General features: G+C 37.1%; 1 protein-coding gene across 14 annotated transcripts in view; it reads right to left on the bottom strand.

Annotated features, from left to right (window-relative positions):
- The window catches only part of magi2a (membrane associated guanylate kinase, WW and PDZ domain containing 2a), a 552,919-nt gene that overhangs the window by 261,514 nt on the left and 272,936 nt on the right, over positions 1-18,469 (bottom strand). For all 14 annotated transcript variants that reach the window (XM_059987234.1, XM_059987231.1, XM_059987235.1 and 11 more), the window contains exon 3: positions 5,537-5,656. In XM_059987234.1, the coding sequence (XP_059843217.1) occupies positions 5,537-5,656 (120 nt within the window). The remainder of the gene's footprint in view (positions 1-5,536; positions 5,657-18,469) is intronic.

Genomic DNA, 18,469 nt, shown 5'->3' on the forward strand with positions numbered 1-18,469 from the left:
ATTCCATTCCAACAAATCCTTTCACACTATAGTTAGCCCAGTCAATATTAAAGTTGTTAAAATTTCCCACTAATACCACATTATTACATTTATAGCTAGCTGCAATCTCTACACATCTACTCTTTCAACTCCTGCTAATTATTAGGGGCCTATTATACAATCTTGTCTGAGTGCTGCTCATGAACTTAAGGACTTGAGAAAAAGGAGCAATAGCTAGGCAGTTGATTTCTGTCTGGAAGCATAGAAATGACAGATAACTGTCATACAGGAACAGGAATATTGCATGTCTGAACTCTTTTCCAGTAGCAAAGAGATGTTTCCTACTGTCAACACCTCTCCACTATGACCATTGTCTTACTCTGATTGGGTTGAGAGATTCATCACATGGGAGAAGATTGCTAGTGCTACTTGGAAGGGTTAAAAACTAGTGTGTCTATGAAAAATCAGGTGGTCATACTGAGAGGAAGTTTAGTTGTCAGGATGACATGAGCACAGTAAAAGGAGAGGAAATTGGGGCCATGGTACTGTAGTGATTAGCACGATGCTATCACAGTTTGGCGCGTTGGAGTTCAGAGTTCAATACCAGCATCCTCTGAAAGGAATTTCTGTACATCCTTCCTCCCCGTGAAATGTGTGGGTTATCTCCAGATCCTCTGGTTTCCTCCCACAGTCCAAAGATATATCGGGTAGGTGAATTGATCATTGTAAATTGTTCCATAATTAGGTTAGGGTTAAATTGGGGCTATCGGGGGTTGCAGCGATGGTGCAGCTCAAAGGGCCAGAAGGTGTGACAGGTAAGGTGGATGAACTCCTTATATAAGGTATGAGTTGGCTCTAAGAACTGAGACATCATAACCCAAAACAGAGAGGGGAGGGCTGGCAGCTCAATATTGCAGGGCAAGAGAGGACAGCGAATTTCCTTCTTGATGAAAGAGGACATAACACGGTCCTAGGAGAGGTAATTCTTCAGACGTCATGCAATATTGGCAGAGCTTAGAAACAGTTGACACTGTCAACACTGTTATATTGACTGCTTTATTTATTATAAATTACTATGATTGCACAGTGCACATTTGGACGTAAAGATTTTTACTCCTCGTTTATGTGAAGGATGTAAGAAATAGTCAATTCAATTGAATTCTATTCAGTTCATGGGCAGCACTATTCTTTCTAAAAGTAGGCAGCAACTTTATAAAGATGGGGTTTCATTGCTCAGTTATAGGAGCAAACTGCTCAGAGCTGCACAGCTCTGCTGAATGAAGACTGGGGACTGCTAATGCTCCTGCAGAAACAAAAGGCCTACATGGATCTATTTGACATTTTACTGTGTATTAAGAGGCAAGTAATCTCTGCTTATTCCTCCATCCAGTAGCAACTACTTGAGGAGACTATTGTCAGCCCCTTACAAAATTCATGTTAGTTTCAGAGTGGAAATGATAAATCCTGGTTTTGTATAAGGTAGCAGATGGACTTTCCAACCCTCCTTGTTTTGCTTCTGCATATCTGTTTGTACTTGCAGCCAGTTTCTCGTGGACATTTCCTGATGATAGTTCTTGGAACAATGTGAATGTATGGACCCATTTTGTCTCTCACGAGTTTCCTTTGCTTGCCCATCGCCCAACTCCTCCTGCCTAACCATAGCCTACTAATGCCAAATTGTTGCACTACCCTACAGAAAGCATCAGCCATGGATGGAATCCCTGGCTGTGTCCTCAGATCATGCACAGGTCAGCAGATGGGGAGTCATTTTTAACCTCTCCTTTCTTCAATCTGATGTTCCCACTATCATTCTGGTACCAAAGAAAAACACCTTTAATGACTACCACCCAGTGCCTCTGACATCCACGATTCATGAAGTTCAAGAGGATGGCCATGGCATAATTCAAGTCCAGCCTCCCAGACAAGTTCAACCTATTTCTCTGGCCCACACTGGAGTGTGGACAGAAAAGACTATTGTTTATTGACTATAGCTCTGCCTTTAATTCTAAAATTCCAAGCAAACTCATCTTCAAATTCTGAGACCTGGGAGTCTGGAACTCAACACATCCCTCTGCACATGGATTCTCGATTTCATGACCAACAGCAGACAGTAAGGATAAGCAGCAACACTTCTGCAATGATTATTTTCAATACTGGTGCCCCACACGACAGTATCCTTAGCCTCCTACTCTACTCCCTGTACACTCACAACAGCATGGCCACATTCTGCTCTAATTCCATCTATAGATTTGTCGATGATACCATCATAGTAGACTGAAACACAAAAAAACACTGATTCCGAGTACAGGAAAGAGGTACACAGCCCTAGAAGTTTGGTGTCATGACAACATCCTTTCCTTCAATGTCAGTAAAACAAAAGAGCTAGATACTGACTTCAGGAAGTGGGTAGTGCATAAATGATGCTAAGGTCAAGAGCCTCGAGCTCCTAGGAGTGAACATCAATGACGGTCTTCTTGGTCTAATCACGCTGACGCTAGGGCCAAGAAAATGCATCAGTACCTCTGCTTTCTCAGGAGCCTAAAGAAATTTGGCATGTCACCTTTAACTATTGACAATTTTTGTCAATGCACCATGGAAAGCATCTTATACAGATGTGTAACAGCTTGGAATAGCAACTGGTCTGCTTGAGACTGCAAGAAACTGCAGAGAATCATGAGAACTAGCTTCCCTTCCTTGGACTCTGTTTACACTTCTTGCTGTCTCAGTAAAGTAGCTAACATAATCAGAGACCCCACGCATGCTGGAGATTCTTTCTTCTCCCCTCTCCCATTGGGCAGAAGATGGAAAAGCAGGTTGAAGTACAGCTTTGATTTATAAGACTGTTGTCCTCTTAGCATAAGGCAAATAACTTGACCTTACAATATACCTCATTAAAGCCTTATACTTATTGTCTGCCTGCACTGCATTTTCTCTGTAACTGTAACACTATATTCTGAATTCTGATATATTTTTTAATAGTGTTGTAATGAAATTATCTGCATGGATGATATGCAAAACAAAGATTTTCACTGTACCATGGTGTAAGTGACAATAATAAACAAACTTACCTGTCTTGTTTAACCTTTTGCAATGACAGTATCTGAGGTGATGCTATGTAGTGTCAAGATGTAATATCCATTGAGATTGCACAATAATGCAATGAGATGTGCACGCCACTCTGATTACCTGCATTCTTCACTCTTGACTTGAGGGTCTCACTGGTCCATTTGTCATGAAGGGAAGGACATTCTTGAGGACCTGGTGGCCTCACTGAAGTCACTGGTAGTCTTTACCAACAGTATGAAGGTGAGCACTGGCTCTATACCAAGTTAAAACATCCTAAATGTAAAGATTTAATCAGCATGTGTGTATTATATGCATAAAGTCATGATTGCATAATTAGGAATGTGTGGTGTGTACATGGGATTGTGTTTATCTGTTAATGAAGGCAGCTGATCTTCATTGTGAGTGGGAGTTAGTATGGGGGTGACAGAGAAGGAGGTGCAGGTGCACTTCAGCTATGGCAATAAAAATGAACAAAATGAGCGTGCAGAGCTGACCTTGATAGATCTAGTGAAGTCAGATTATTTCCTTTGAGCTTGTTTAATTGTCCTTATAGAATCACTCCCTCTGAGATGTCAACATTTTCCTGTCCTGCTATACTTATGGCCACATAGGAGTTCTGCCATTTATCTTTTGAACCAAGATCTCTAAGCTCTCTTCACAGAACCTCTGAGCTCCCTCCCTTTCCCCGACACAGTCTCCCTTCCTTGGTGTTCATCAACTGCGTTGCTGATATTCTGTTGCCTTGGGAAGCTCTGCCCTGATTGCCGCAATTCAGATTCACAGTTCATCCGTAAGAATCCATATGACTGCTATGTAAGGAAGTGCCAAGGGTGTGATGGCTAGTTGGAAATCGTTTGGAAACAAGATTGACAAAACCAAACCCCAAGGGCAGTTTATGGCCACATGAGAGGAACAGACTCAGGGTGTAGGTGATCTGGTACAGATGGTGTCATAGGTACCAAGTTCAGATCAGGTGCACCATGCAAAAAGTTAAGAGTTCTAGAAATATAGTAAACCAACCTTGATGTTAACAATTTCTCTATTCACACTGACATTATACATTATTCTCTCCTTCTCTTTCCTGTCTTTACAACTCTTTAAAGCCTGTAATATCTCTGGTTTGGGATATTTATTTTTCTTCTTTGATGCTGCTTACCCTGCTGAAAAGTTCTAGTATTCTATGTTTTCACTAGAAATATTGGGGGTCTCTGATATTTTGCTTACAGAGAGTTCTGCATGTTTTATATCTGGAAGATACAAAACATATAACTGGCAGTCAACACATGAATACAATTCCCTAGATTTTAGGAACCTAGTAGTAACTGATCCATTTTCCTTCTGTGGGGATTAACTTATGATAATGAAATTTGTTCAATTATTGCTTTAGAATTACTGAAGTGGGGCACCCCAAAGTTTATTGCTAGCTTCCAGCTCTCTCTTGCTCAAAGTAACTACACAGCAAATAAGTGTAGTAGTGAGTTTATCTATGACATTAGTGAATAAGGAAACAATACATTGTCACTTTAAATAATGAGATTAAAGAAGTAGGCAGGAATTGAAGAACCACTGAAAAGGAAGGTAAATCAAATTAAATCATTTATCAAAGTAAATTAAAGCAAATAAGAAATACTGGATGGAGGTGGGGCTGGGGGGGGGGCTGAAGGCAGGGAATGATGAATGGACAATGGGAAGTAAGAAATGTGTATTATCAATTAAGTTTTAGAACTTTCTAACAACAGTTTATCACCAAGGGAAGTAAGGTCCTGTGGTTTAAGTTACTGTAATTAACTTTCTGTAAAGAATTTAATAGGTAATCATATAAAAATCCAGTAAAATTTTCAGAATAATAGGTAAACCATCAGTTATATGTTAATTTTAGGAGGCATAGATAGAACTATTTAGAATAACCGAACAGTCCTTTAAGTTCACAGTTCCTAGTGTAGTTCTTAATCCCCAAGACATGCTGCTTGATTTACACATAAATGGTGGCGTTCTCCACAAACATTCCCTACTTGTCCAGCAAAATCCAAATAATTGTGATATTGTTTACCTACTCTCAAAACTCGGCTTGAAATATTTTGTTCTAGCAGTATCCTCTATGATGCACCAAAGAGCAATTTTAACATAAGTGCTAATGCTGGAATTAAAAACATTTAGAAGGTCCCACTCTGATAGGCAAATGAAAATGCATTAGGATTGGAAGCTCCTACAGAGTCTATTCAAGCATTTAATTGTTTTATTCCCCTAGATATGATTCTAGAAAAGAAATGATTTATTAACAAAATTAATGGAACACTATCCAAAAAGTTTTGTTACAACAATCTGTAAAAACCTAATTTTTGAGAATATAATAATCACAAACCAGCCAGCAATGTATCTGCAGTTGCTACAATCTGACATTTATAGGAAGTATTGTTAGAGGCATAGATGACTTCTACACAGTATTGCACAAAATACATCTGATAGGATTGATCAAAACAGTTGTAATTACCTTCATATGTTCCACTTTCTAATAGAGAACCACTTTTCTCAAGTTCCATAAATTCTTCCACAGTCACAAAATTGTAGTCAACACCAGGGACCTCTCCCTCTTTAGGTGGTCTTGTAGTGCCTAAGAGAGTAAAAAGCAAGGCAAAAGTTAACTACAGTTACAGTCCACAGACAAACAGATGCAATTTTTTAAATTGAGCAAAATTTGTGAATCTAAATGCTAGAAACAAGTTAACAATAAATAATATATAAAATACAGATACAAAATACAGTTCATTTTTTACAATGCCTTTGACTGTCTAAATGTTGTAACTCCAAAGTGACAGAAGAAAATAATGACGATAATACATTTGGTCTAGATATAAAAGAAATCTGGTTTCAGATCTTAAAACTTCTGTGTTATTATAGAACTCTCTTTTTAATAATGCAAATTTAGGTAAACTTTCATCATGATGATTAACTTATTACCTAGAATTAGAAAAAAATCAAAAAGATGATTATCCATATACCTAAATGACAACTTTAAGATAACAACTAGTAAAGAAGCCACATTTGAAAAGAATCTTATGATATGGAAAATTCAAAGTAATATTAAAAATAAATTAGAATTCACCATGCCTGAATATAAAAGAAGTGACATTGTTTAATAAGGGTATAAAACCATATGTCTGGAAATAAAAAGCTTTCTTTTGTGAGAAAATTCAAAATTAATCTCATGTAATTAGGTAGAAGTCCAGTGGTTAATACTGATGGTAAGTCTAATGCATGTTTGCTATTGGAATAACTAGCTGAGCGAAACAATAACAAAAACAGCCTGTTTATATTGATTTGCAATTAAAAAATAAACCAAATATGCAGAAAATATTAGTCATTATAGAGTAATTATGCTTAATGTATACTGCATTCTATGAAATTTAAAATACTAAATAAAGCTTATTAACTTAAAATGTCAAAACTCAAAAAGATGAGAGAGAAGTTCAAGATTATTGTCAATATTTAAAATGCCAATAAAATAACTGGGCTATGTAATAATATATACAAACAGCTGGAGTTGAGAGGTCTCTATAAGCATGCTGAGAGAAATGCAGACAGGCTTGCAGACTTGACTGTAAGATTAATGAAAACAAGATGGAAAGAAGCCCAAGTTGTTCTAAAACAACTGCACAAACCACAGTAAACTTAATTAAGATTGTAGTTTGTTTAAAACAATATCATCAAGAAGTTTGTCGGAGTTGAGGTGCAAAAATTACCATATGCAAATGGGCTTCAAACTAGGATTCAAACAAGAAGATAAATTATATGAATGATTATTTCATTTGAGTAATACAGAAAAAAGCTTCAATTATGTAGTAGAGTATGATATCTTTCTGTTTTACAAGCAATGAAATAGTTTTGCACTACAGTCAATGTTGTACTATAGGAAATGTGGCAGCCAGATTTTGTGCAAATTCCTATGATCAATTTGGTAAAAATGACCAGATAATCAGCTTATATGCTATTAGTGATGGTTAAATAATAACCAGGACACCAGGGTGCATTTTCTTGCTGCTTTTTTTATGATAATCATAAAGTTATAGAGTTGTACTGCACCGAAATGGGCTCTTCAGCCCAGCATGTAAATGCTAACCCAAATGCGCATCTAAACTAATCCCGCTCACCTGCATTTGATCCATATCTTAATGTGCCTTCTCTGTAATGACATAGAATGTTTTATCTCCATCTCAGTGGACAGAGGAGTTCTCAGTTTAACATCTTATCCAAAAGATGAATCTTTGACAATGCAGCACTTGTTCAGCACTGCTTTGAGCTATCAGCCTGGACCATGTGCTTCAGTGAGACTTGAATCCACAAATGTCTGACTCAAAGTTGCAGGTGGCACCAAGAGAATAGACACATTATCACATAACAAAAAATGCATTATGACAATTCAAAGCTTTAAAATAAATGAAATGGACATGCATCTCAAATTGAAAGATTTAAAAAAAAAACAAAGCAACATCAGACCAGAAAAATTGCCAGAAACAATATATATACGTAGTGTAGTGGGCAATGGAGAAAATGCAAATGAATCAAGAAGCTAACATGACAGCCTTGTCCAAAAGGTACAAGAACATTAATAGAAAACTAGAATACCATTCAAAAGACAGAATTAATCCTATCAACTTAAGTACTAGTTCAAAAGCAACATGACTTTAGATATGAAAGATCTTGCCTGACAATTCTCTATGAGAACATAACAATGCTAATTCAGTTCAGATGGAACATCACCCCAGTACTCTGTTAAATAGACCCTAACCTAAAGACATTATGCCTTATTTGCATTTCTCATTTGTATGCATCCTGCGTGCAAAATCTAATAAAATCACACAATCTCAAAAAGAATATTGATGTACTCAAAAGATTCAGGCAATAGTCACTGCAATTTTTCTGGTTTTAAGGGATTAAACTATGAAGAAAGGTCAACCAACACAATTTATTTCACACAAGGCCTTTGACAAGGTTCCACATGGAAGGTTAGTTAGGAAGGTTCAATCGTTAGGTATTAATATTGAAGTAGTAAAATGGATTCAACAGTGGCTGGAAGGGAGATGCCAGAGAGTATTGGTGGATAACAGTCAGGTTGGAGGCCGGTGACTAGTGGTGTGCCTCAGGGATCTGTACTGGGTCCAATGTTGTTTGTCATATACATTAATGATCTGGATGATGGGGTGGTAAATTGGGTTAGTAAGTATGCAGATGATACTAGGTGGTGTTGTGGATAATGAAGCAGGTTTTCAAAGCTTGCAAAGAGATTTAGGCCAGTTAGAAGAGTGGGCTGAAAGATGGCAGATGGAGTTTAATGCTGATAAGTGTGAAGTACTACATATTGGTAGGACTAATCAAAATAGGACATACATGGTAAATGGTAGGGCATTGAGGAATGCAGTAGAACAGAGTGAGCTAGGAATAATGGTGCACAGTTCCCTGAAGGTGGACTCTCATGTGGATAGGATGGTGAAGAAAGCTTTTGGTATGCTGGCCTTTATAAATCAGAACATTGAGTATAGGAGTTGGGTTGTAATGTTAAAATTATACAAGGCACTGGTGAGGCCAAATTTGCAGTACTGTGTACAGTTCTGGTCACCGAATTATAGGAAAGATGTCAACAAAATAGAGTGAGTACAGGGAAGATTTACTAGAATGTTACCTGGGTTTCAGCACCTAAGTTACAGAGAAAGGTTGAACAAGTTAGGTCTTTATTCTTTGGAGTGTAGAAGGTTGAGAGGGGACTTGATAGAGGTATTTAAAATTATGAGGGGGATAGACAGAGTTGACATGGATAGGCTTTTTCCATTGAGAGTAGGGGAGATTCAAACAAGAGGACATGAGTTGCGAGTTATGGGGCAAAAGTTTAGGGGTAACACGAGGGGGAACTTCTTTACTCAGAGAGTGGTAGCTGTGGGGAATGAGCTTCCAGTAGAAGTGGTAGAGGCAGGTTCGATATTGTCATTTAAAAAAAATTGTATAGGTATATGGACAGGAAAGGAATGCTGAGTGCAGGTCAGTGGGACTAGGTGAGAGTAAGCATTTGGCATGGACTAGAAGGGCCGAGATGGCCTGTTTCCGTGCTGTAATTGTTTTACGGTTATATGGTTATACAATGAAAAAATGACTAAGATGTAATTTCATGTAGAGCTACAAAAGAAAAAAGACAGAAACTTAAACTAGACATGCTATTTAATTAGCAGTGTGTCTAATAGGCTCCAGTGCCTGGATGAGGATCACTGCCATGAGGTTTTATGCATTCTGGAGGACTGATTGTTGGTTATGATGAGGCTGTGTCGGACTGTGAATCTAGTACTTCATCAGCAGGAGCACCCTATTGCAACTGGCTTTCCCTACTCCATCCTTGCTAATCACACCTTACCAGAAAATTGCATCTCTTTCCAACTAGTGAAACTGGTTTTTCTGCCTTTGGGATATGGGTCAGAAATGTTTTGTAGGTCAGAGTACAAAGCCCCAGGGCCCCTTTGGTAGCCTTTAGGATTAGATTGTATTCATTTATGATCTTAGGGTGCTGATTCCATGTTAGAGTAAGCCAAAATTTCATGAAGTCACTGAGATCATTCTTGTTGACAAAGCTCATTTCAGGAAGATAGGGTGTCTTATTGGTTTTTGACTATCAGAAGGAGGTGCCTGCACTGATTTGGTCTATGAGCTGGTCCCCTCTTGCCTGCTGAATCTTACTAAGGGCAATAGACCCTGAATTATGATAACTTGAATTCCATTGCCATTAGTTCCTTAACCGCTCCCACTATCTCTATTATGAAGCAACCTGCTTCGTCAGAATTCATCTTCTGATCATCAAACTCAGATCTACAGCTGAGCTATTTCTTGCCTTCAACCATGCAAATGCCTGCAACTTAGAATTATTTTCCTAATAATTATCTCTTCATCTTTGAGGAGTGCCTCAAAATATTGCTCCTAAGGCCAATTCTTATAGAACTTTTCTCAGTCCTTCCTCTCCCTGCTTTGATTTCCTGACTGCCTGTAAAAGCTTTTCAGAAAATTTCATTATAAGAAAGCTGCTGTAAAGATATGCAAGGCCTGAAGCAGCAAGATTAATGGCAAAAGGTTTCAAGGCATCAATTCTATGAATATGGTGAAAAGTATTTCACAAAGCTATAGACTGTATCAGTTAGGGATAAATGAGTTGACTAATCCATTTAGATTATTAGTTATTTGCTTTTAGTGATAGGTCGGCCAGTTCCTAATAAGTGCTTGTCATCATTATTGAGACACTTACTGGGTTACAACAGATTAAATACTTCACCCCACAAAGCTAAGTGCTTCCCAGAACCTAGATATAACAGTATAGTACATCTCTTTCATCCTTCTTAAAATCATGAGTGCACTGGTGTTCTATTTTTAAATTGGCAGTATTCTTACTGTTTTCAGATACAGGCATCAGGCAATGGTTAGAACTGGATGAACAGAGTTATTGATCCTAGTTACTCAGACCAGAATTTAATATGCATAAGGCATCTAAACAAAAAAAAAACAAATTTAATTCCACACATAAAGCTACTTGTTTCTGGCAGCAGATATTATCAAGCATAATCATACAATACTCACTTAGAAATAGAAAAATATGCAATTCAGATTATGAATTTAACACAGGCTTGAAGCATAAACAAATTTGAATCCTGAGACTAGCCATCTTATTGAGCCAAGAAAGCTTCTAAAGCTCTAATTAGTATACAAAATGTGATGTAGAGAATGAACTAAGCCACTGTTCTGGAACACCCTGCATCCTGCCACTATTGTTTTATGAATCAGTTACGACTAGTTCCTGCCTGAAAATAACAGCGGATACTATAGCACAGTTCTTTTTCTCCTTTTTTTGGTTGTAGGAAAAAGACAATATTTCAGAAAGAAACACATTGCTAAGTGAATAAATATTCTCTATTAATGTAAATATTGATGAAGCATATTTTGAAAATGGTTACTTTAATGCACAATTTTTCAAAAGCAAAATAATCAGCAGGTATATGAAACAAATGACATCCCACTAATAGAATGAGCATCAATTTGAATGTAGGCCACATGCATATATTAAAAATCTTTTTAGTATGAATACCACTGCCAGTTTGATTTTACCCTTATATTGTACTTTCTGTCCTTAAGGCTGTCACTGAAGAGTTATGAGAAAAATAACAATCATATGATTACATACAATTTAAGACAATTGACTAAATCTATAATAGTCCCTTTTTGTGGTGATATATTGACATTATAAACATCATGAAAAAAAAGGATAAAATGCATACACAAAGATTACTGAATGTATGTGGCAACCAGACATCTTGTTTTCATTAAGCTCAATCTCTTCAGCAGCCTGCTCTGAAAATATTGCATTGTTTTCATGTTCCCAATAAATTCTGTAGCAAATCCGATATTCCTAGCTCTGGAGATATTTGTATGAGTAAATGTGAGGTGTCACAGTTGTACTATCACTTACAGCAGCAACATGGGGTTCAATGAACTGGTAGGGCATTAATTCAACCTTCCTCTTTTGAAGATTGTCACGAAGGGTCTTAGACATGAAACGTCAATGTTTTCCCTTCCAAATACGCTGCTGGTCTGCATTTTATGCTTGTACTTCAGATTTTCAACTTCTGTATTTTTTTGTTATTTACCTTTTCTAAAATTCTTTCTTAGTAGCGCTGGCAGTGAGTCTAATCACTGCCACAGACTTAGAGGGAAAATTCAGCCCAAAGTTGTCACTGGGCCATTTTGCCATCAGTATTTCAAAAGGCTGAAGATGCCAAGTCAACTTTGTAGACCAGAATGTAGTAAAAGAGAATGAACAAACCAGAGAATTAAGTTTACTTTGAACTGCAGAAAGGATTAGTGATAAAAAAACAAGTTAATGACAATGGTGTAGCACCATTATACGCTACTCTGTTTGCAGCCTTAATCATATATCTTTCAGACATTTTAGCAAAGCAACAATGCCCCACTAAATGTTTCATTGTATCCCACATGACAATTACTGCCTACTATTCAACCATGGCAGCTTAACTTCTATAAATACTGACTATTTAAAAACACAGTATAATGCTGTTGCTTCAACACTTGCAACCACAGTTTAAAAATGTAATTTTAAAAGATTTTCTCCATCATATATATGAGTAATTCCTCATTCGTAAATTGATTTTTGAGTCATGGCCGTTTCTTCTCATCTAAGATTAATAGGTAAAGCCCTTATATTACCTTTACTTACACGAATATTTGCTTCAGGACTGTGACTTCTATAGAAAGTAAACTAGGGCATAATGTAAAACATGAAACCCATTAATCCTCCAGTTTCGTGCTAGGCAAGTTGTATTAAATTTATCTACAAAATGTTGCTTAAGGAATGTCTTTCCTTAAAAACATCTATTTGAAAATTAAAATTAAAATGTAAATTACCATTTAATCCTTCTATTTCAAATAACTAATGAGGTTTGCATGCTACACGTGGAGTTGTACAGTTGAATCTGTATTCTTACAGTATAGCCACAAAACTTTGACAAGTAGTTTCATTGCCTGAAATGTATTTCAATTTCCATTCATTTTTTATTTACTGGTCGATGTCCTAAAGTCAGCCTCAGAAGAAGAGGGCTGGGTGGTATATTTTAAATACAAAACTGCACAATACCCACTAACTTATGACCAGTTTCCACTGTGTCAATGCTATTCCAATGCATTCCTCAAGTAGCAAAACAAAAGAGCTAGACTTTGACTTTGGGGAGGGCAGAACAAAGGTTCCTGTTTACATCAACAATGCCGAAGTCGAGAAGGTTGAGAGCTACGAACTCCTGGGAATGAACATCACCAATAACCTGACTTGGTCAAACTACACATCAGCTTCTCCATTTCCTCAGGAGGCTAAAATAATTTGGCATGTCCCCATTGATCCTCATTATTTTTAATGGATGTACCATAGAAATCATCCTTTTCTGATGAATCGTGGTCTGGTTTGGCAACTGCTCTGGACCTGACTGCAAGTAGCTACAGAGATGTGGACATACCTCAGCAGATCACAAAATCCAGCTCACAATCCACATACTCTGTCTACACTGCATGCCATCTCAGTAAACTTTACTTACTTACTGTCTGTTACGCTGTTCTAGTTTAAGACAGCAATGAAGGTCCTCCATCTCTGGCACTGTTCAGATTTTCCCTCATTGTGTCAGTAGCTTGGTTTTCATTACTGTCAGTCATGCAAGTCCTGGATGGAGACTCAGGAATATTGTCATACTCAGATGTAGAAGGATTCTTTATTGCATAGAAAAAGTACACACACTAAAAGAGCCCTAACAGTGATACAACTGAGTCAATGTACTTCACATTCACCTGTGGGATCAGGGTTGGAATTAAACCCAGATTATTTGATGAAACTTGCTTCTTGTTGTTAACAAAGTATCAACACTTTTGGCAATCTCAATCCAATTCAGATTCTTTGACACTATTTTATCCCTTTATCTGATACCAGATACATATGTATGCCTTTCCTGAAAACACACTGTGTACTATAGTACTATGTGACTTGTAACTGATCATGATTCTTCTACAGCCCAAAACTAATAATTGTATTAGGATTTTAAGCATGATCTTACAAGTGTGAAAATGCATAACATGCCTTTAGTTAAGGATGAGATTAATTGTTTGGTGCTAAGTCATAAAAATGGCAAAGAAAAAGAAAACAAAAATATTATTCTTTACAGTGCTTAGTTCAAACGACAAAACTTCAAAATTGATTCAAAAGTGTTGCACAGTAATGATAACCTTCACCCGATGAGAACAAAATTAAAATTGTGCATTAGCTGATTAAGCCTCAATATCATCATTGATTAAATGGGAAAACTGATGCATAATCACTGAAATGAGTTATATTAAATAGATACTTGACAGCAGAGGAATTTCACAGGAAGAAGTGGTTGCCTCTGATACTCATCAACAAAATACTGCAATTTATATGATAACTTCATCAGAAAAAAATTATAGGTGACTATATTTAGATTTGAGTTAGCAATACAATTTGCTAAGTATCTCACTAAAATACAGATTTTTCTATTTATTGTAGCATATTAGTTCTATTGTTAAGTCTTCAAGCAAATAATTATATACATCTACATTAAAACTATACCTTGTGATAAGCCAACAAACAAGTACTACAGTGAATTTGGATTAATTAGGGCATATTGGGACCAATACAGTTTGGCCCAATTAGCTGAAGTTTCATGGAAATAGTTAAAAAGGAATAAGAATGATAAACTACTGTTAACTGAGTAACAAATTATGCATTAAAATGAAATACAGAACAAATTAGAACACTATCAATATAACTACAGTACAATAAAACTGAGTATTAGTTTCTAATAGTTATCAACAGTGGTAGTTATTCAGTACCATGATCTGTGGAGTGACTGTAAATGAACAAAATCAGCACACCACCGAGTGTACAGTAGATAACGGACTACCTTCATACAATGCTATCGATGAATGCATCCATCAAATCTTCATTTTGATTGTAGCATTCAAGATGATTGTTGATACCATCAAACTCTTCGTGCTTCCTAACTGGTTGAAGTAGTGAAATTGTTTTATTTTCATTCCAGATCATTTCTGGTATGACAAGCCAGAATGCTTGAAACTGCAGTGAGCAAAACAATTCTGAATTGTCTCACTGCTTGTTCTTCAACTGCTTTTTGAACACAAAAAATCACTGCTTTTTGAACACAAACACATGCAATGGATGCTACTTAAAAATATTCGCTCTAAGCATGGTGTAGCGTCTAACGACTACACAAGTGTGCATGTCTGGTGCCAGTTAGAAACTTTTTGGCAAGGTAAATGTCACTCAACTTCACTCATACCAACACTAAACTGTTTCCACAACCTATGGACTCACTTTCAAAGACTCTCCATCTCATGTTCTTGATATTGATTTTGTTTTTTCTTTTGGTATTTGCAGTTCGTTATCTTTTGGACATTAGCTGTTTGTCCGTCTTATTATGTGCAGTCTTTCATTGATTCTATCGTATTTCTTTGTATTTACTGTGAATGCTGGCAAGTAAATGAATCTCAGGGTTGTATATGTTGACATATATGTACTTCGATAATAAATTTACTTTGAACTTTGGCCCAATTGGTCCATGTTAATCAATTTGCCCCATCCAAGCTAGTGCCATTTGCTAGCATTTCGCCCATGTTATTCTAAAGCTTTCCAATCCACATAACTGGTCCAACTGTCTCTTAAAAGCTGGTAATATAGCCCCTTCCTCAACCACTTTCTCTGGTAGTTAATTTCACACAGGCACCACCCTTTGTGTAAAAAGTTGTCCCTTGAGTTCTTCTTAAATCTTTCCCCTCTCACCTTAAAATTGTGCCCTACTGTTCCTAATCCCCAACCCTGGGAAAAAGACTTAGTGTATTCACTCTATCTATGTCCCTCATGTTTTTATGCACCTCTGTAAGATCACCTCTTACATTCCTAAGTTAGAAGGAATAAAGTCCTAGCCTGTCCAACTCAGATAACCCTTAAGTCCTGGCAGCATCCTTGTACTCTATCATGACCTCTCAACTTTTATACTAAATGCCCTGATGGACAATGTGCCAAAAATCTTCTTCATTACCCTGTCTACCTGTTACTCCACTTTCAGTGAACCATGTACTTGTACTCCAAGGTCATGGTCTATATCCCACTATTCTCTAAGTTCACATCTGTCTAAATACTTGTCAAGTGTTGCTATCATATCTGCTTCTGCCATTTCCCCAGCACTGAGCTCAGGCATCAGCCATGCAAAAAAAAACTTTCCTCACACACCTCCTTTAAACCTTCCCACTTTCATCTTATACCTATGCCCTCTAATATTTCCTTTGTGAGTAAAAGACAGTGACTACCTACCCTACGTATGCCTCTCATAATTTTATTTAGTCCTATCAAGTCATCCCCTTAGCCTGTGACACTCCAAAGAAAACAGTCCACATTTGTCCAGACTCTCCTTACAGCTTATGCACTCCAAACCAGAAAGTATTCTAGTGAACCTCTTCTGCACTCTCTCCAAAACCTCCACATCCTTCATACAATATAGAATTATACATAATACTCTCCCTGTTCCTGATTAAAAATTTGCTCTGCATACAGTAGTTCAGATTCAAAATAGTGCTTTTATACAAAAAGAGTTAACAGCTGATAGCAGGCAGATGTCAAGATTATAAAACAAAGGAACCATGAGCCAAATTATTATGCCTTAGTCTTCCCTTTTAGATGACTGAATTGCTAATTTTTTTTTTCAGAACAGTCAAAAGGAAATGTTTCTGCATTGTCAGAGTTAATTTGCTATCAAATGTGGATAGATGACAGATGCTTCTTTAGAATGTTGGCCTTTGCACAGCATAGCCATAACAAAATCCAGCATAAATGAAATAACAGTTTAAATAATTATCTCGAGCAAACCCTTGGGGACAAGGGTAATTTGCTTCCACTTCATTTCTAAGCATTACCTTCATGAATCCATGAACACTACCTCATTATTCCTCCTTTGCCCTATTTATTTTTGTAGTATAGAGGTACACCTACTCTGTAATGCAAATATCTAATCAGTCATTCATGTGCCAGTAACTCAATGCCACCTTATGTACAGACACCCCTGGGCCTAGCTTACTTTATGGACAATCGATTTATGTATATGAACTTTTAAGTACTTACATCTATTGTTTTTTTATTATTATATTCATTATCTTATTGTGTCTTTTCTGTCCTGCATTGGATCTGGCATAACATTTATTTCATTCTCCTTTACACTCGTGTACTAGAAATAATATTAAACAATCTTGAATCTTGAACAGCATGCAGACAGGTTCAAGAGGTTCAGTTGCTGTTGAGAACAAACATCAAAATGGGGAAGAAATGTGATCTAAGTGACTTTCATTGTGGAATGATTGTTGGTGCCAGATGGAGTGGTTTGAGTATCTCAGAAACTGCTGATCTCCTGGGATTTTCACACATAACAGTCTCTAAGGTTTATAGAGAATGGTATGAAAAACAGTGAGTGGCAGTTCTGTGGGTGAAAATGCCTTGTTAATGACAGAGGTCAGAAGAGAATAGCCAGACTGGTTCAAGCTGACAGGAAGGCAGTAATGACTCAAATAACCACATGTTACAATTGTGGTGTGCCGTAGAGTGTCTTTGAAAGCACAACAGATTGAACCTTGAAGTGGATAGGCTACAGCAGCAGGAGACCACACCCAGTTCCACTCCTGTACCTAATTAAGTGGCCACTGAGTGTATTGTTAGTGATAACAAAACCTGGATGGCAGATAAGGCCAATGTTGGAATTATAGATCAATCCATAAATGTTGTCACAGGCGAGCAGAAGAATTGCAATGTGACAAGACACAGAGAGTGATGTACTCCTTTCGTCACTTGCACTAGGCTTCTGTATGCTTTTGGCAACGACATTCAAGATTCTTAGTGCTAACCTACATCCTCCTAAATTCTGTGTGTCCGTGTGTACAAGCACTCCTTGAGATTGTTGGAATCATTATACTTTGTAAAGAAGGTTTGAAAACATTTGCTCAATGGAGTCAGCTGAGTGTCACTAATATCTGAATACATGGAGTGTAAAAAATGAACCACATTGAATAAGCATCTTCTGCTGGTGTGCTTTTTGGTATATAACGATCATGAAAAAGATGTGATCTATTTTGTTGCACTACATTAATCATGATTGCTTTATTGTTATAATCCCTTTTGACTTTGGTCCTTTGCTTCCATTTGCCCTCCACATATCTCTTTCTTGATTCTATGGTCCACCTTCCTCTTCAGTCTAATTCTATCATCTTCAGCCCCTTGTCATCTCCAACTATCACCGCCCAGTTTCTGTCACTATACACACCCCTCCTCAACTGAATCCAACTATTTCTTGCTCCACCAGTTTTTATACTGACCATCTCACTTCTATCTTTCAGTTCAGATGAAGGGTCTTGACCGAAAACATTGATGGTTCAGTTCCTCCACAGATGCTGCCTGACCTGGTCAGTTCCTCCAGCATTTTGTGTGTTACTTTATTACTTGTTTCACGCCACAGAGTTAACCAGATTTACCTCGGCATCAACTCTGTCAATTCACTAGTGTCTGCTCTCTGATTCTTCCCTTTGATATCATAAGCATAATAATTGGACAATTACAAGACACATTTTACAAGAATGCCATGAAATCTTTTGATTCACCTATTTACATAAGTGATACCAGTTTAGTGGGCACTGTGGAAGCAATGACAGCTATACAGACACAGCAAAAAAAAAATGGAATGCTATTACAAGGCTAATGATGCTTAGTAAGCTTATTTGCTTTAGTAGAATGACAATGGAAATTTATGACTGTACGATAATGAAAAAGTCC

The sequence above is a fragment of the Hypanus sabinus genome, chromosome 13 (assembly GCF_030144855.1).
Source record: "Hypanus sabinus isolate sHypSab1 chromosome 13, sHypSab1.hap1, whole genome shotgun sequence".
NCBI classification, from domain to species: domain Eukaryota; kingdom Metazoa; phylum Chordata; class Chondrichthyes; order Myliobatiformes; family Dasyatidae; genus Hypanus; species Hypanus sabinus.